The sequence below is a fragment of the Bufo bufo genome, chromosome 1 (assembly GCF_905171765.1).
Source record: "Bufo bufo chromosome 1, aBufBuf1.1, whole genome shotgun sequence".
In the NCBI taxonomy this organism is placed as follows: domain Eukaryota; kingdom Metazoa; phylum Chordata; class Amphibia; order Anura; family Bufonidae; genus Bufo; species Bufo bufo.
In genome coordinates, this window is record NC_053389.1 from 593,046,707 (window position 1) to 593,066,813 (window position 20,107).

Below are 20,107 nucleotides of genomic sequence, written 5' to 3' on the forward strand. Positions count from 1 at the left end.
AACACCCCATATGTGGTCGTAAACCGCTGTACGGGCACACGGCAGGGCGCAGAAGGAATGGAATGCCATACGGTTTTTGGAAGGCAGATTTTGCTGGACTGGTTTTTTTGACACCATGTCCCATTTGAAGCCCCCCTGTTGCACCCCTAGAGTAGAAACTCCAAAAAAGTGACCCCATTTTAGAAAGTATGGAATAGGGTGGCAGCTTTGTTGGTACTAGTTTAGGGTACATATGATTTTTGGTTGCTCTATATTACACTTTTTGTGCGGCAAGGTAACAAGAAATAGCTTTTTTGGCACGTTTTTTTTTTTTTGTTATTTACAACATTCATCTGACAGGTTAGATCATGTGGTAATTTTATAGAGCAGGTTGTCGCGGACACGGCGATACCTAATATGTATACAATTTTTTTTATTTATGGAAGTTTTATACAATAACTTCATTTTTAAAACCAAAAAAAGTTTTAGTGTCTCCATAGTCTAAGAGCCATAGTTTTTTCAGTTTTTGGGCGATTATCTTGAGTAGGGTCTGATTTTTTGCGGGATGAGATGATGGTTTGATTGGCACTATTTTAGGGTGCATATGACTTTTTGATCGCTTGCTATTACACTTTTTGTGACGTGAGATGACAAAAAATGGCTTTTTTTACACCGTTTTTATTTTTTATTTTTTACGGTGGTCACCTGAGGGGTTAGATCATGTGATATTTTTATAGAGCCGGTCGATACGGACGCGGCGATACCCAATATGTATACTTTATTTTTATTTATGTAAGTTTTACACAATGATTTCATTTTTGAAACAAAAAAAATCATGTTTTAGTGTTTCCATAGTCTGAGAGCCATAGTTTTTTCAGTTTTTGGGCGATTATCTTGAGTAGGGTCTCATTTTTTGCGGGATGAGATGACGGTTTGATTGGCACTATTTTGGGGTGCATATGACTTTTTGATCGCTTGCTATTACACTTTTTGTGACGTAAGATGACAAAAAATGGCTTTTTTTACACCGTTTTTATTTTTTACGGTGGTCACCTGAGGGGTTAGATCATGTGATATTTTTATAGAGCCGGTCGATACGGACGCGGCGATACCTAATATGTATACCTTATTTTTATTTATGTAAGTTTTACACAATGATTTCATTTTTGAAACAAAAAAAAATCATGTTTTAGTGTTTCTTTAGTCTGAGAGCCATAGTTTTTTCAGTTTTTGGGCGATTATCTTGGGTAGGGTATGATTTTTGCGGGATGAGATGACGGTTTGATTGGTACTATTTTGGCGTACATGTGACTTTTTTGATCACTTTTATTACCTTTTTTGGGAAGTAAGGTGGGCAAAATTAAAATTTTCTCATAGTTTTTATTTTTTTATTTTTATGGTGCTCACCGTGCGGGGAAAGTAACATGACCGTTTTATAGATCAGGTCGTTACGGACGCGGCGATACCTAATATGTGTAGTGTATTTTATTTTTTTAATTTTTATTCAGTGATGAATGTTTTTTTTTTTATCTTAACTTTTTTCACTTTTTTTTACATTTTTTTTGACCCAGACCCACTTGGTTCTTGAAGATCCAGTGGGTCTGATGTCTGTATAATACAGTACAGTACAATATATATTGTACTGAACTGTATTTTACTTACACTTTGTCTGAACAGATCTATGCTTTTAGCACAGATCTGTTCAGCACCATGGACAGCAGGACGCCTGAGACAGCGTCCTGTTGCCATGGGAACCTTCCCCGTCTGCCACAACTTCGCAGACGGGGAAGGATAAGCACAGGGCTGAGGGGGGCTGTCGGGGGGCTCTCTCCCTCTCCATCGGGGGGCTGCAAAGGCACAGCAGCCCCCTGATGGAGAGGGAGGGAGCTCCCTGACCGATGACAGTTAACTTTTTCCATACAGCGGTCCGTATGGAAAGGGTTAAACGGCTGACATCTGCACAGATGTCAGCCGTTTATACCAGGGTGCCAGCAATGTGCTGACACCCTGGTATAACCACTAGAAGCCAACGATCATTCATGGGGAGGCGGGCGGGGGATCGCGATCCTGCCTGCTGCACTGCCCGCCTCCCACAACGCCCCCACCGTATGCGACACCCCCCCCGCACCACCCGCCGGCATCAAATCGTGCATGGGTGCAGGGGGGGGTGAAAAATATTGATTTTAGGCACTCAAAAGTTTCTGATCCCCGCGGTCAGGGACCGCGGGGATCAGAAACTGCAAAAAGCGCAGCAAACCGCAGGTCTGAATTGACCTGCGGTTTGCTGCGATCGCCGACACGGGGGGGTCACATAACCCCCCCCTGGTGTTGTCACAGGATGCCGGCTGAATAATTTCAGCCGAAATCCCGTTCTGGTCAACCCACTTGGGCGCCGGAATACTGATTTCAAGTTAGGATGTACCTTCACACACTGAGTCCTTAATGACTCAGGAAATATGGCGTACCGATACGCCCTGCATCCTTAAGGGGTTAATAGTAACATCCCCAGTGAACGCCCCTTTAACAGTGACCTCCACAGTGCCTGCCTTTTTAACAGTGATCTCCACAGCAGCTGCCTTTTTCATAGTGGCCCCTGCCCCTTAACAGTGACCTCCACAGCAGCTGCCCCTTGAATAGTGGCCACTGCCCCCATAACAGTAACCTCCACAGCGCCCTGCCCCTTTAAGGCTAGGTCTAGACGACATGTGTCGCGCAACATTTTGTCGCACCAATGTTGCACAACAATTTTTATAATGATAGACTATGGTGTCGCACTGTGACATGCTGCGACTGCGACACGACACAGATGTATTTTTCTGTGACTGTCGCGTCACAGTCGCAGCATGTCGCAGTGCAACACCATATACTATCATTATAAAAATTGTTGTGCGAAATCAATGTCGCAGTGTAGCTGTGCCCTATGTGTCGTGAGACATATTGTCAAGTAACACATGTCGTCGTGTAGCCCTAGCCTAAAGCTGACCTACAGCAGTAAAGAAAAATGCCTGGGTTGTTATGGAAACCTGGAGTAAAACTGTGCGTATGTGTGGACTAGGAGGCTGATAAGGGACATATGACCGTGTGTATGGCAGTTGGGATTTGAAGAGAAAGACTTGCAGGGTTGTATTGGCTAATGCAGATCATTTTTTGGGAATATCTCTGGAACTGTACGTCCTAGAGAGCTGAGACCCAGTCTAAAACCTTCCCGGACACCTGGTGTACCTATTCGCCAAATGTGGTAAAAATGGGTTCAGTTGTTTGGTCGCACATAAAGAACAGACAGACAGACCGACAGACAGAAACTAATTTATATATATATGCCAGCACTTTATAAGATGGAAACAACCAAAAAAGTGCAGCGGTAATTCTTACACATTGTCCAGGTAGAGAAGCCAGGTCCCCGCGGTCTCTGTGCTTCATGCCTTTGTTGCTTTAAGGATCTGTCACCTCTCCTGAAATGTCTGTTAACTACTTGCATCCTCCATTTAATAACCATTCTGGAAAACCCATTCTTATGACTGTGTTGTGTCATTCTTTTATTATTCCTGCTAGAAATGATGAATGAATTGTTAGAAGTTTGCAGTGATGGTCCAGCTGGGTGTTACTAGTTGGGGGCATGTCCCTGCACAGTCTGACACTGGCAGTACTGTTTGGATAGTGTCAGACTATGCAGGGATAACCTCCCCCAACTGGTAACACCAAGCTGGACCTTCATTGCACAATGCTAGTCTTTTATTCATAACTTCTAGCAGGAATAATAAAGGAATGCCACACCATGGAGTCATGAGTAGATGTTCCAGAATTGTTATTACATGGGGAATGCAAGTAACTATAAAAACAACTATAGTAACTATATGGCGTCAAGAAAACTTGGATGAATACCCCGCTTTCCTATTCAACTTAGTGCACTATACAGTACCAACACAAATGTTGGTATGTGTGCAGCAGCCTGAAATGGAATGCAGGAACTATGGATCTACTGTGGTTCCTGACAAGATCAGGAGAACAAAAATAAAAAACTTTTGGAGCTTCCTTTGGAGACAATAACCTGCCACTAGGTTCTACTTCTTTGAGTCAAAACCCATTAGACTTTACTGAGGATATGGGGTTTGGACACCAAGACTAAATTCCTGTGGTGAGCCCAAGGAATCCCAGCCTGACCCTGTTGGAGGCCATTAGTAGATGAGCTATTTCCAAAGAGACAGATGAAGACCGTACAGATAAACATAGGAAACAGAGGAAAATACATGGTTCTTTTATGTTCACCCAGAGAGATAATGAAGGAAGGGATCTCACTTTCCCTTGACAAGATACTAGCATATGAACAGACAATGAAAGTTTTACTGAACAATAGTTACATAGGAGACCTTATGCATTGTCCCTATGTACCCAAAAGAAGAAAGGTGCCAGTGCCATAACAGTGCCAACAAACTACTGAAGAAGTTTTATAGTGAAGAAAATATGCAATCTAAAGTTACACCGGGAGAGACCATTGAAAATGTCATGAGTACATTGACCAAGTGGGTGCCGATTGGCTGGCAATCCTAATCCTCTATTTCCCTGGGCTTCGAGTCATAAAAAAATGTGCGACAAGAATGGCCATAAAATTCCTATTGATAAACTTGTAGAAAGGCATGCCAAGGCAGACGAAGGAAAATAAGAACATCCACCTGCCCTAGAGACATCATAAAGAAACATGAGCAGATATGAAGCTTTATGTCGCTTCTAATATTATAACTGTTTATTGAATATGGTCTTATAGCCATGTGAAATAAATATAACAGTGCCCTAACTGCAGCCTCCATTAAAGGGAGAGATCTATGGCTCCTATAAACAACTGCCCAAAAGGTTTTGTGCCACCATCATGAGAAATGAAAGTATTTACTCTGCAACTGCATAATTTGGGTCTTCAAGGGGAGCCCCTCTTACTAGCAAAAAGACAGGACAGATATGCTGTACTGGTCCATTATTGAGCATTGCAGATATGTGGAGGGGAGAAGAGGGAATCGGGAGTATGCAGGCTTGGACTGGCCCACAGGGGTACAGGGGAATCCACCCCCTGCACAAGTGGCACATAACACAGTAGACTAACTGCACTACATACATATATTCAATGTACAGCACCTCCACCAGCCTATGTTCATATAAAAAAAAAAATTGTTAAATTATTTATTATTTTCGAATGTATCCGTACGGTGGGCCCCCAAAATAAATTTTACTGGTGGGCCCTAGGTACCCCAGTCCGACACTGGGAGTGTATGTATTATAAATTAGATCAGTAGAGATTGGCAGGGAAGGTATAGTTAAACTAATGATTGTCTATCCATCAGGTCCAGGGACCAAGGGTGGTGAGGTGCATTATAAAAAAAACATCCACCTTGTGCACCAAGAGACCTTGTCTTACCTCTGGATATGCTGTTTTAGAGAGGTTCGAGACTTTTCTTTTTTTAAAGTGGTGGCCTTTCCTTAGGAAGGTCATCACTAGCTGATTAGCGGGGGTCCAGCACCCTGCTGATGAAGCCGTTTAGCGTAGCTCTGTCACTGGATAGGCCATCACTTATAAAAGGCTGGTTAACTCCTTAAATTTTGGCTCAATATTAAATATAGGGTGAGCATTTTTCAAAACCTTTGAACTTAGCTTAGATAAGCCTGTTGTGGGTATACATTTTTTTTATCATGAAAAATTGTGTTGTTCAGTCAATTATATTTGTTTTCACTGGCTAGTGACACTTTTTTATTAGATTAAATTTAGAGATGTTGACTATTCATGGATTTATAGACATTCTAACATATTGAAAAGTATTCAGTTGTATGCTCCTGGTGGTGTTGTGATCGTATGTCTCAAAGCAGCATATTCAGTCTCCCTTTCATAGATTTTTGTTTCCCCTACAGTTGTCCTCTTGAAGGTTGGCATTAAATAGACAATATCTATATTCTCATCCTGCAACAAAGAACAGAAAAAACGATTTAATCATGTACTACATACAATGGGGTAGAATACGCTGTGCATACCATACACATTTATTAAGGAGTATAGACACTTTATCCACTGCACCCAACAAGGGAGTAGAGTAAAGTCAGTGTGGCTTGGTGGGAAAGGGGGACATGGCTTAAAGAGGACCTTTCACCAGGATACATGTATTGAAATAGTTATATTACCTTACAGTCCGACCCCAAGTGATGTCTTTCCAAGATGGCGCACGGCTCGGGATGTGTAATCTCGCAAGAACTTGAGCTCCTTCTCCCTGGCTAAGAGCGGGACGCTCTGATTGGATGCGCTCGCAGCTAGGGAGAAGATAACCGCGCCCAGGACAAATTCAAGTCTCTGCCTAGTTTAACCGAATTGCCTCATTAGCATATGAGGCGCCAAAACAAACGGGGACCACAGCGGACGAAAGGGGGGGTACTTTGAAAAAAAATATAGCAGAAAGACATCACTGGGGGCCGCATTGTAAGCTAATATAACTATTTCTATACATGTATCCTTGTGAAAGGTCCTCTTTAAGATGCACTAACATGCACCAAAATTGTACCAGAATTCTGGTGCAATATTTTGGCGCAAATCTAGCCAGCTAAGGCTGTAAACACTGTTGTGAAAGTAGCCTAATATGTTGCATTAAAGTTAGACCAGACAGTCTAAAGATGCACCTGAAATACCATCCAACATCAGCCACTGTGATACATCTGCCACATCTATAGACTGTCTACTCTACAGGGAGTGCAGAATTATTAGGCAAATGAGTATTTTGACCACATCATCCTCTTTATGCATGTTGTCTTACTCCAAGCTGTATAGGCTCGAAAGCCTACTACCAATTAAGCATATTAGGTGATGTGCATCTCTGTAATGAGAAGGGGTGTGGTCTAATGACATCAACACCCTATATTAGGTGTGCATAATTATTAGGCAACTTCCTTTCCTTTGGCAAAATGGGTCAAAAGAAGGACTTGACAGGCTCAGAAAAGTCAAAAATAGTGAGATATCTTGCAGAGGGATGCAGCACTCTTAAAATTGCAAAGCTTCTGAAGCGTGATCATCGAACAATCAAGCGTTTCATTCAAAATAGTCAACAGGGTCGCAAGAAGCGTGTGGAAAAACCAAGGCGCAAAATAACTGCCCATGAACTGAGAAAAGTCAAGCGTGCAGCTGCCAAGATGCCACTTGCCACCAGTTTGGCCATATTTCAGAGCTGCAACATCACTGGAGTGCCCAAAAGCACAAGGTGTGCAATACTCAGAGACATGGCCAAGGTAAGAAAGGCTGAAAGACGACCACCACTGAACAAGACACACAAGCTGAAACGTCAAGACTGGGCCAAGAAATATCTCAAGACTGATTTTACTAAGGTTTTATGGACTGATGAAATGAGAGTGAGTCTTGATGGGCCCGTGGCTGGATTGGTAAAGGGCAGAGAGCTCCAGTCCGACTCAGACGCCAGCAAGGTGGAGGTGGAGTACTGGTTTGGGCTGGTATCATCAAAGATGAGCTTGTGGGGCCTTTTCGGGTTGAGGATGGAGTCAAGCTCAACTCCCAGTCCTACTGCCAGTTTCTGGAAGACACCTTCTTCAAGCAGTGGTACAGGAAGAAGTCTGCATCCTTCAAGAAAAACATGATTTTAATGCAGGACAATGCTTCATCACACGCGTCCAAGTACTCCACAGCGTGGCTGGCAGGAAAGGGTATAAAAGAAGAAAATCTAATGACATGGCCTCCTTGTTCACCTGATCTGAACCCTATTGAGAACCTATGGTCCATCATCAAATGTGAGATTTACAAGGAGGGAAAACAGTACACCTCTCTGAACAGTGTCTGGGAGGCTGTGGTTGCTGCTGCACGCAATGTTGATAGTGAACAGATCAAAACACTGACAGAATCCATGGATGGCAGGCTTTTGAGTGTCCTTGCAAAGAAAGGTGGCTATATTGGTCACTGATTTGTTTTTGTTTTGTTTTTGAATGTCAGAAATGTATATTTGTGAATGTTGAGATGTTATATTGGTTTCACTGGTAAAAATAAATAATTGAAATGGGTATATATTTGTTTTTTGTTAAGTTGCCTAATAATTATGCACAGTAATAGTCACCTGCACACACAGATATCCCCCTAAAATAGCTAAAACTAAAAACAAACTAAAAACTACTTCCAAAAATATTCAGCTTTGATATTAATGAGTTTTTTGGGTTCATTGAGAACATGGTTGTTGAATAATAAAATTAATCCTCAAAAATACAACTTGCCTAATAATTCTGCACTCCCTGTAAATTTAAACTGACTAAGCATTCACGCAAGAGCAGTTTCGGTGCATTCATTCGGGCCATTTATTCAAACAATGTAAACAGCACACAGATGTCATCCATAGAACATTTCCTATTCTTGTCCATTTTACTGAAAAGAATAGGCATTTTTTCAGTGAATGTGGTGGATGCACATGGACCACATCGTTATTCTGCAATTTACAGACCACAAAGTAGATACAGTCGTGCTCCCTAACTATGAAAGTATTACTAAATCTTCCCCAATATCTATATAGCAACATTCTGTATGGGTTATTGTAGGTATATGGTGTGCCCCCAGAATATATTTCACTGGTGAGCCCCAGGTTTACCTTTTATATCTGGATTTTGCAGATAAAAGATTCTCCAAGTAATAAATAAGACATTCAGGCATTCTGGAGGAGCTGCAGAGATCCACAGCTCAGGTGGGAGAATCTGTCCACAGGACAACTATTAGTGATGTACTCCACAAATCTGGCCTTTATGGAAGAGTGGCAAGACGAAAGCTATTTTTCAAAGCAAGCCATAAGAAGTCCTGTTTGCCACAAGCCATGTAAGGTACTAACTAGCTTTACATATCTCTCCCTAACACGTGTTGGGACCGTACATATATTTTATTTACAATTGGTCACTAGGACCATAGATGTCCCTGATTAACACGTGTTACTAAGTCTAAAATTTAACATTTAATACTTGTCCTTAAAATGTTTCGACCTCAACTATTAAAATAATCAGCTCTGCATGCTCAATATATATCAATGGTAACAGTAGACCTGATTGCTAAGTGAGTCCACTAGAGGGCGCTTGTGACCATTAGCTTTTAAGTCTCTCCTGCCTTTTATTACGGTGCCAAAGTACTGAGTATCGCGCTCTGTTATTAGCACAGTGCGCTCTTATCAACAGCAATCGCCCTCATAATGGTACACTATTTCTTCTAGTATTCATACCAGATCACTTCCTGGCTATGCATGAACTGGCTAAAAAACGCTATCTGCCCCCCGACATGTTTCGCCAAGCACTTGGCGTCTTATTTTAATAGTTGAGTTCGAAACATTTTAAGGACAAGTATTAAATGTTAAATTTTAGACTTAGTAACACGTGTTAATCAGGGACATCTATGGTCCTAGTGACCAAAATCCATGTAAGGGACACAGTAAACATGTGGAAGAAGGTACACAAACAGGGAATAACTAAATTAAAAACAAAGGACGGAAGGTATGTAGAAGAGAATAAAGGGCTAGCCGACTGCCTTAATGAATACTTCTGTTCAGTTTTTACAAAAGAAAAAGAAGGCGAAGGACCTCCACTAGAAAGGATGACTAATAAATCATTTGATGCATGTATCTTTACAGAGGAAGATGTTCTAAGTTTGCTGTCTAAGGTGAAGACAAATAAGTCACAGGGGCCTGATGAGATACACCCAAAATTATTAAAAGAGCTTAGTGGTGAGCTGGCAAAACCGTTAACAGATTTATTTAACCAATCATTAGTAACAGGAGTCGTCCCGGAAGATTGGAAATTGGCAAATGTCGTGCCCATTCACAAGAAAGGTAGTAGGGAGGAATCGAGCAACTATAGACCAGTGAGTCTGACATCAATAGTAGGCAAATTAATGGAAACCCTATTAAAGGATAGGATTGTGGAACATCTAAAATCCCATGGATTGCAAGATGAAAAACAACATGGGTTTACTTCAGGGAGATCATGTCAAACAAATCTTATAGATTTTTTTGACTGGGTGACTAAAATAATAGACGGTGGAGGTGCAGTAGACATCGCATATCTAGATTTTAGTAAGGCTTTTGACACTGTCCCACATAGAAGACTTATCAATAAACTGCAGTCATTGAGCATGGACTCCCATATTGTTGAGTGGATTAGGCAGTGGCTGAGTGACAGACAGCAGAGGGTTGTAGTCAATGGAGAACATTCAAAACAAGGTCCTGTTACCAGTGGGGTTCCACAGGGATCTGTACTGGGACCAATTTTGTTTAATATCTTCATAAGTGATATTGCAAAAGGCCTCGATGGTAAGGTTTGTCTTTTTGCTGATGACACAAAGATATGTAACAGGGTTGATGTTCCTGGAGGGAAACGCCAAATGGAAAAGGATTTAGGAAAACTAGAAGAATGGTCAGAACTCTGGCAACTGAAATTTAATGTGGATAAGTGCAAGATAATGCACCTGGGGTGTAAAAACCCAAGGGCAGAATATAGAATATTTGACACAGTCCTGACCTCAGTATCTGAGGAAAGGGATTTAGGAGTAATTATTTCAGAAGACTTAAAGGTGGGAAGGCAATGTAATAGAGCAGCACGAAATGCCAGCAGAATGCTTGGATGTATAGGGAGAGGTATAAGCAGTAGAAAGAGTGAAGTGCTTATGCCGCTGTACAGAACACTGGTGAGACCTCACTTGGAGTATTGTGCGCAGTACTGGAGGCCATATCTTCAGAAGGATATAGATACTCTAGAGAGAGTTCAGAGAAGAGCTACTAAACTAGTACATGGATTGCAGGATAAAACTTACCAGGAAAGGTTAAAGGACCTTAACATGTATAGCTTGGAAGAAAGAAGAGACAGAGGGGATATGATAGAAACTTTTAAATACATAAAGGGAATCAACTCGGTAAAGAAGGAGAGCATATTTAAAAGAAGAAAAACTACCACAAGAGGACACAGTTTTAAATTAGAGGGGCAAAGGTTTAAAAGTAATATAAGGAAGTATTACTTTACTGAGAGAGTAGTGGATGCATGGAATAGCCTTCCTGCAGAAGTGGTAGCTGCAAATACAGTGAAGGGGTTTAAGCATGCATGGGATAGGCATAAGGCTATCCTTCATATAAGATAGGGCCAGGGACTATTAATAGGATTCAGATATATTGGGCAGACTAGATGGGCCAAATGGTTCTTATCTGCCGACACATTCTATGTTTCTATGTTTCTAAGGTGCTCTAGTCTGAATGAAAACCTGGTAGAGGCTGCAAAAGACTTGAGACTGGAGCAGAGGTTCACCTTCCAGCAGGACAACGACCCCAAACATACAGCCAGAGCCACAATGGAATTATTTGGATCAAAGCATATTAATGTGTTAGAATGGCCCAGTCAAAGTCCAGACCTAAATCCTATTGAGAATCTGTGGCAAGACTTGAAAATTGCTGTTCACAGACGCTCTCCATCCAATCTGACAGAGCTTGAACTATTTTAAAGAATGGGCAAAAACTTCAGCGTCTAGATGTCCAAAGCTGGTAGATACATACCCCCAAAGACTTGTAGCTGTAACTGCAGTGAAAGGTGGTCCTACAAAGTATTGACGCAGGGGGGCTAAATACAAATGCACACCACACTTTCCAAATTTGTATTAAACATTTTGGAAACAATGTATCATTTTCTTTTTACTTCACACTTGCTACTTTGTGTTAGTCTATCACACAAAATCCCAATAAAATACATTAAAGTTTGTGGGTGTAATGTGAAAAAATGTGAAAAAGTTCAAGGGGTATGAATCCTTTTTTAAAGGCACTGTATATAGCACAGAAAAGATCTGCCTGCTTGTAAACGGGAATTCTGTATGATGTTTAAAAGCTCCATGCAAAGATAGGTGCAGAAGAGCTGGACATTTAACCGATTTTAACTGGTTTAATTTTTTTATCACCTGGAAGAAAACCTTTTAAATGATAAAAAGAAGAAACAATTCATGTTTCGGTTGTGTATTTTTCCTACCTTACAAACTCGCTCATTCAGTGACTGTGCTGCTACATCTGTACAGAAACATGAGAATTAGTTATACAGTATTTCAATATTTGATAATATACGTATTAATATAAAATGTATGTAATTATACCATGTCTTACATGAAAGATAGTAAATATTTTACATAATAAATCAGAGTAATTTGCTGGTGGCCAGTAAGGACATGAGCATATGTGGTATTTCAGCAGTGCAAATTTTTTGTCAGTGTAATTTCTGTTTTTGAATAAATATGATAGAGGAATATTTTCTTTACTTTACAAAAAAAAAATAACAAATACACTGAGCACATAATGTAGGAGCACAACCAAATGTCGAAATGGGAATACCCATATAGGGTTTTTCTGAGATTACTTTTCTTAAAGGGGTTCTCTAGGAATAATTTAGAATGTCTGCCAGCAATCTGTCCTATAATGTGAGCAGGATTGGTTGCCACCACTTGCAGAGCTGCCTGGGGGTGGGAAGGGGGCACTGACATATATACTACACATTGGTGAGTGTCCCTGCCAGGCTGCTCAGCCATGATGACATAGACAGGATCACATCATTACCATCTATTGTACATTGCATAGGCAGGATCACATCATTACCATCTATTGTACATGGTGTTGTAGAAATATTAATAGTTGTAATCCGCTCGCATCAAACTTTGTGTAAGGAAATGTAAACCCCTATTCCCTCAACCGCAGTCAGAGTCAGACACAGGTGTTACCATCTTGAATTCTGAGCAACAACTCCCTCTTCCCCCTGCCCAGTCTGTTTCTTTTATTTACTCACAAAAGGTGTAAAAGGGGCTGACCCAATACAAGGATACAGGAAGTGATGACATAGGAAGATGAGAACATAGCCAGCTAACAAACACATGTATACAATATAATATATTAAGATACTGCGCTGAAGGACATTTTATGCTGATGAATATTGCTATACAGGTATTGCAACTGAACACAGACTGGCATGCGAAGATATATCACTATACAGGTGTTGAGCCGGTTCAGAAACCGCTTACCTGTAGTGAGAGCTTCAGTTTGCGTGCTTCTGTCTGTGTCCCTGTAGTTTTGGTAAGGCGATTTTTTCTTTTTTCTTTCTTTCTTTCTTTCTTTCTTTCTTTCTTTTTTCTTTTTTCTTCTTTCTTTCTTCTTTTTTACTTTGATTGTCAGTTCGTTTTTTCTTTATGCTTTGAATCAGATGAGATAATCCAGCTGCAGGATAGGTCGGCGTGCTGCCTCGTGCCCCGGCCGGTGGCGCGCTGCTGCCGCAAGTGGAGGTGTGTGAAGGGGAGTGGTTGGCGCTCACTTGGAGTGAGTTCGTGACGTCACTACAGCGGTCTTCCTCAGGGAGTCAACCGGCTCAACACCTGTATAGTGATATATCTTCGCATGCCAGTCTGTGTTCAGTTGCAATATCTGTATAGCAATATTCATTTACCTAGTCTTCCCTGTGCGGCGGATTTGTGTGGTTCCGCCGCGATACCGCTGCTCCTTACATCTAGCACCCACTGAGCGCCACCTCTGCAACTCCTCATCCCACATGTATACAATAACCACTGAAGCGAACTTTATCCAGCCTTGCTCAGTGATCAATGCCAGATAAAGTTAATATGATCCTCATGCATGTTTATTTACAGGACAACCTATAGAACAAATTTGTTCACACCAGGTGTCTGCTGTGTATAGGGTTCCCACCCCAGTCATAATATGATAAAAATCACAGCAGTAAAGGAGATTCCTTAAATTGCGATTTATTTTGTGATAGTTAAATGCGACAATAACGTGTTAACGCGTTTTTGGCTATATTAGCCTTCATCAGACACTATGAAAAGAAAAGCAATAGTGTCATATACATGTACAAGGTATTGACATAAATATAGAACATATATAACATACCGTGGACGACAAGTGACATCAAAAAAACATAAAAGATAAAGAAAAATGGCAAGCAGATAATCCAGTGAGACAATATAATATACAGAGCTCTCTCATGTATATAATATAAGCATTACTATAACCGGTTACCTATATCCACCTGATTTATCTGTCTTCTAAATAATACGGATTTAACCCCCACTATACTGGAACTATAGGAATCTGTACATGTTTTATACCTGACACCCTATGACTCTTTCCTTGACTATATATCTCAAGGACCTTTTCATCTACCTGGGTATCCTGTTTCCAGTACGTCCATATCTGATTATATTTACTAATGTGACACGGTGTAGCTGCAAAATTACAGCTCTGTATATTATATTGTCTCACTGGATTATCTGCTTGCCATTTTTCTTTATCTTTTATGTTTTTTTGATGTCACTTGTCGTCCACGGTATGTTATATATTTATGTCAATACCTTGTACATGTATATGACACTATTGCTTTTCTTTTCATAGTGTCTGATGAAGGCTAATATAGCCGAAAACGCATTAACGCGTTATTGTCGCATTTAACTATCACAAAATAAATCGCAATTTAAGGAATCTCCTTTACTGCTGTGATTTTTTTTCATATTTACAGGACAACGTCATTATCTCCAGCGGCTGATCAGGTGCACTAGAGACAACAAACGCATTTTTCTTTCATATATTGTTCTCTTAACAAATGCATGCACGCCAAGCCAATAAATCTGCGTCTTGCGCGGGGGCCCTAGCCGGCGTCCATACATCAGCCAACAAAACAGTGCTCTGCTGAACACATCAGTCTCCCCCGGCCCACAGACCAGTGCTTAGCAGATGGACCATTCGCCAACGGAGACCTCTGCGCCCAGCAGCTGTGACAGGACATACGCAGGAAGATATCCACTCCAATGGTTTACCCTGACACTGAGAGACATGATGACAATACACAATATATTAAATACACATCCTAATAAAATTTCCACAACAGTCCCTCCTCTTTGTCATATGCTCCCCCATGTCCCTCGATGAATCTCGATCTTCTTCTTTGAAAAAAACAGTCTTGTAATCCATAAAACAAAACAGATGATGGAAAACAGAAAGTCAATCTTGACACGTAGCTTCTTTTCTTGGGGAGGTGACTCAGAAGGTGGCGTTTCGCGTTGGTTGCCGGCTGGTTTGGAATCCTCTGCATCTGGTCCATGGTTTGGTTTTCACAGCGTCTTGTCTGTTCGGGCTTTGGTAACTCGGTCGATTAGACATCAGGAACATCTCACTCAAGCGTATATAAGGAATGGAAACAAAAAAACATAAGTACATGTCCTATTTCCTTTTGCCCGGATCCAATGGAAAACCAATGAGCCCCAAGACCTCCCAAGGCTTTAAAAAGGATTCCAACCCTCACTAGTCATAGCTCTGCCTCTGCCCTGCTCCTGTCAGTATGGGCCTGACCCTTGTCAATGGTGTCTGCTAGCCAGGCATAACCATACCACACCACATCTATGGGTTGCCTAGCTGCCCGGACACCCATACAGGATTAACAAGCGAGGAGCAGGAGCCAGAGCTAATATTAAACCTATAGCTGATATTACCCTCTAGGAATGTATCGTTATGTGCTATCAACAAATGTCTCCTTGTAACAAATAAACAAAAGTGATACTCTTCATTCTTTGACTTAGTTGAGAAGCTTCTTGCAGTGACCCGTGTGGATCCAGTTGTCTCGTCCCTCGAACTTCAGAGAGGTTGGCGTCATCAGCAGCACCTGGAATGGCCCAAGATATCTCGTCTCTAGTCCAGTCCTCGGATGTTTCTTTAGCACGACCCAATCACCTGGTTGACTAGAATGAACGCTGGTTATTGAGTCTGGGTCCGGGAGAAACTCCCGAACTCGATGGTGGACATCGGGTGATAACCCGTGGGGCTGCCTGGGGGCATACCTGATGGAATAAAAGGGTTACAGCGGAACATTCAGGCCATGGATCGGCCGTGATTTTTACCTTCTTTGCAAAAATCTGACCCAAGTACCATGAAAGAAAAGGCAGTCGTGATGGTTCTCAACGTAATTCCCTACTAGGTTAGAAAATTGATTGACATTTGAGAGGTTAGAATGGTTAGTAAAAAGTTTGAAGATTTTGTTTTGGGCACCACTTTCCACCCTTTTCATCGTCCTTAAAACCAGGACGAAGAGAAGCTGGATTAAACATGGTGCATCGTCTCAAGCTTAGATGGAGTAATGAGGGAGGGATGAGAGAGAGAGGGAGAGATAGAGAGAGAGAAAGAGAAAAGCGCTTCTCTTGGACTCTGCAGTCTTAGCGGGACGGGAGTACATGACAGTGTTAGTTCGCACTGTCTGGGACTTTTGAATGCCCTGTTGCTGGAGATCGATGGATTCGTGCAGCCACAGTTCTGCTTTCTGGAGGGAACCATGGCCTTGGAGTCTAGTGGGGAATTTACGGACAAACTTTTTCCCAATTCAGACCTCAAAGGTCCCTTCTTTGGGGATGGTCCACTCTGAACCTACAGTCCCTTAGTGCCAATCTTTGAGGGGCTTAGCAACTCCTCCTCTATAGATGGATTTCATATACTGCTTGGCTGTCCTATAGTCAGAAGTGGTACCCTTCTGTTCCCTAGTTTTCCCTAAACCCATGCTCGAGCCTTCTAAAAGTAGGTGCGTCTACCTCCAGTGTCCCGCAACATACGTTTGGACTGTCCCGCGACACATGCTTGGATGGCTGCTACTCCCCTTCGTTCGCCTCTGAGTTGACCTAGGGTTTCTGGCACCGACACACGGACGCCGTTCACCCTAGTTAGACCTCAGGAAAAGGAGTAATCAGTGTGAGGAAAAGGGCTCTCGCCGACACACGGCGGCCCTCTGAGTCTCCTAATGAGATATACCAGCCTCGGTTTTGGCTCTGAATAGTGACCTGACCACAGGATAGGGCTTCCAATTGACCTGGAGTGGAAAAAGGGGTGCACAGTAAACAAAAACACAGTACTCCTGTGGGGAAAGGGGTTACTCACACAGCTATTGGTATGCCCGGGTGATATAAATCACCTTGTTTCCTTAAAAAAAGCTCATCAACTCACTTTCCTTTGCCGATATGATTCTATATAGTCAAGCTGAACAGCACACAAAGCCCTTTTTGCAGTGACTGATCAAAAACCTCTCGTTCAGCAGCAACCCTTGAATTCAGACAGTAGTTCCCACACAATATCATGAGACCCCCAGTACTCCTAACCAAATCTACAGAGAAGAGAGAGGGAAAGGAAGAGAAAGAGAAAAAGAAAGAGAAAAGCGCCAAAATATGAAAAAGGAAAAATTAATAATAGACAAAAAATAAAAATGGGTTGGTAAATAAGGAAAAACTGAAAAAAAACTTGATTACATCAATAAAAACCTAAAAATAAAAATGGATTAGTAAAAGAAGACCTGTAAAAAGTAGAGAAAAAAACAACATAGAAAACTTCAGTTACAGAAAGTCTTGCTATATACATTGAGATTCAGTAAAAAGTAAATTTTAACTTAAAAACCGAAACTCAAATACAAATACCAAAACCTTAGGAACACATACAACTGTATAGGACTGAATTAACAAATCAATGTTTTGGAGGGTTCACCTCAAACCGTAAACACTGGCAGGAGAATTTCTACCCACCTAGTCATTGAAATGTTAATTTGCCTAGCCCCAAACCAGCTTCAGATTCATTTTACCAGAGAAGCAGGATTTAACATTACGAGGTCCCAAAACCAGTTTTTTTTCTAGGGGAAGGGAGAAATCTATTTAAATTAGGTTTTAGATAAAGACCTTAATTTCCAATTTTCACATTTTAACCGTTCATATTGTGATTTCAAATCTGCTTCATTGATCAAAGACCTTGGCTGTCCCTGGGTTCTATGCCTTTGCAAAGAAGCATGACTGGGACCATCACCCCACCTTGCTGAATAAACCACTTTACTTCTAGGTGTGGTTCTGGGGTACTTAACATACCTGTGTCTGTTGCCATTAGCAACGTCACAATATGGTGCAATGTGCCGTATTTCCTGCATGCAAAACAACGAATAGCTTGCCTCCCTGCACAATACCTTGTCTGGGCACATGGTGATTTGACTTGGCGCACAACATTAACCATCCTAGCATGACTAGATCCCACACTACTATCTGTATTGAGTCCACTTACCATGGACTCATCTGAGGAATCTTCTGGCCTTGTGTTAATACTTCCAACTCCAGGGTCAGACACATTGTCCATCTTCATCCCTGAGTCGGATCCACTATGTGACCCACAGTCCTCAGACTTTTCTATGCTTACAGCCCATACATTTCCTCTAATCCTAGACACATTACTCTCTAACGGTTGTTTCAATAACTCTGGCTGCACTAAGCACCGAGAAGGCTCATCCTCTGTCTTCCTGCAAAGAGCAGACAATTCCCTTACAGCATCCTGTGCATGCGTCAGGCTTTCAGATAAACATTCATTTTCCTTGCGCAGCTCAGTATTACACCTTACAGTACATTCATAATTAGTGCTAGCTTCAGCTGCCTTCTAAACAAGAGTTCTCAATTTAACAATTTCCACTTTTAAATTTTCCACTTCTCCTTCCAAACTCAGCTTCAGCCTACAAGACTCCTGATATTTATCCGCTATCCACCCAGCAGCTTAAATCAGAGCATACTTGCCTTTCCTTTTGTGCCATTTTTTGGTACCGATCAGGTTCGCTACACAATTCTGAGCCTGCAGCCATGGATCAGTAGATCCCTGCATAGCCTGAAGAATGGCCGCCGTGTCCTTCAACTTTGCAACTTCTCTAAAAATACTTTCCATTGAACAAGAAAACAAACACGACAATGGTTGCTGCAAAAAATACACTGCTATCGATCTCTAGGAGTTGTCCCAATACTTTTGGCACCGAACAACAGGCACCTCCTTTCTACAATGTAGTACCCGTATTAATTATGCCAAACAATTCTACAATTCAGTGTAACAGCCACAGATATACAAACATTAGGCAGAATCATCAACTATAGGACGATTTCACCGCTAAACTGCCACTAATGCTCACACAATGATTCCCCTATCAGACTGGTCACTGCGCTATACCATAACCGAACACTCAACTGATATCCAGCACAAAACTTATCAAAACAAAATCAAACTGTACATAGAAAGGTTACAAAAATGACAAGATAACTATTCTGGACAAAACTGACATTTGAGGCAAAAACAATCAAATCGCTGTCCATAGACACCAAAACTAAATGAATTCCTTGTTAAAACCTGCAGCGCCAACTCGCCAAGATGTCTGCCAAAGCACATGGTCTTCACACCACACAACGGAAATTAAATATGGCCGACAAAAGCACATGGCTTGACACACACAAAGGAAAATAAAATGGCCGACAAACCACATGGCCTTCACAGAGGAAATCAAGATAGTGTCTACAAAATCCAGCAATAGAAAATCCAAATTATACCCTGTACTGCTCAGCACACTATCTAATCATACAACCTTTGTACAATCAATACAACGGAAAAGCGCTTACCTTATCCTTACACCCCTTGACGCAGCAGATAACAACCACATACACCAAAAGGTTCTTAAGTAGATTTTTTTCTGATATCAGCAGATTGGAGTACACAGATTTCAGTTCACAAAGAGCAAAACTTTCTCAAAAATGAGAGTAAGGAAAAGGATATTACCTTATGCTGGCCTTTTTTGCTTTTTGAAATTTAAGCTGTGTCTCTTTTAAGTTCTGCTGATTACGGGGGGAAAAATTATCTCCCTACCTGTGCTCGCCAAACTGTTGTAGAAATATTAATAGTTGTAATCCACTCGCATCAAACTTTGTGTAAGGAAATGTAAACCCCTATTCCCTCAATCGCAGTCAGAGTCAGACACAGGTGTTACCATCTTGAATTCTGAGCAACAACTCCCTCTTCCCCCTGCCCAGTCTGTTTCTTTTATTTACTCACAAAAGGTGTAAAAGGGGCTGACCCAATACAAGGATACAGGAAGTGATGACATAGGAAGATGAGAACATAGCCAGCTAACAAACACATGTATACAATAACCACTGAAGCGAACTTTATCCAGCCTTGCTCAGTGATCAATGCCAGATAAAGTTACTATGATCCTCATGCATGTTTATTTACAGGACAGCGTCATTATCTCCAGCGGCTGATCAGGTGCACTAGAGACAACAAACGCACGTTCC

The 20,107-nt window shown here is 41.5% G+C and overlaps 1 protein-coding gene across 2 annotated transcripts in view; it reads right to left on the reverse strand.

The window, feature by feature from the left end:
• Window positions 1-5,431: 5,431 nt before the first annotated feature.
• LOC120985159 overlaps window positions 5,432-20,107 on the reverse strand; it is a 65,552-nt gene continuing 50,876 nt past the window's right edge. Inside the window, exons 7-8 of one of the 2 annotated variants that reach the window (XM_040413486.1) lie at window positions 11,977-12,014; window positions 5,432-5,920 (exon numbers count right to left, since the gene is read on the reverse strand). In XM_040413486.1, the coding sequence (XP_040269420.1) occupies window positions 5,783-5,920; window positions 11,977-12,014 (176 nt within the window). In that variant the 3' untranslated portion in view covers window positions 5,432-5,782. The remainder of the gene's footprint in view (window positions 5,921-11,976; window positions 12,015-20,107) is intronic. The other variant, XM_040413489.1, reaches the window with a different exon arrangement.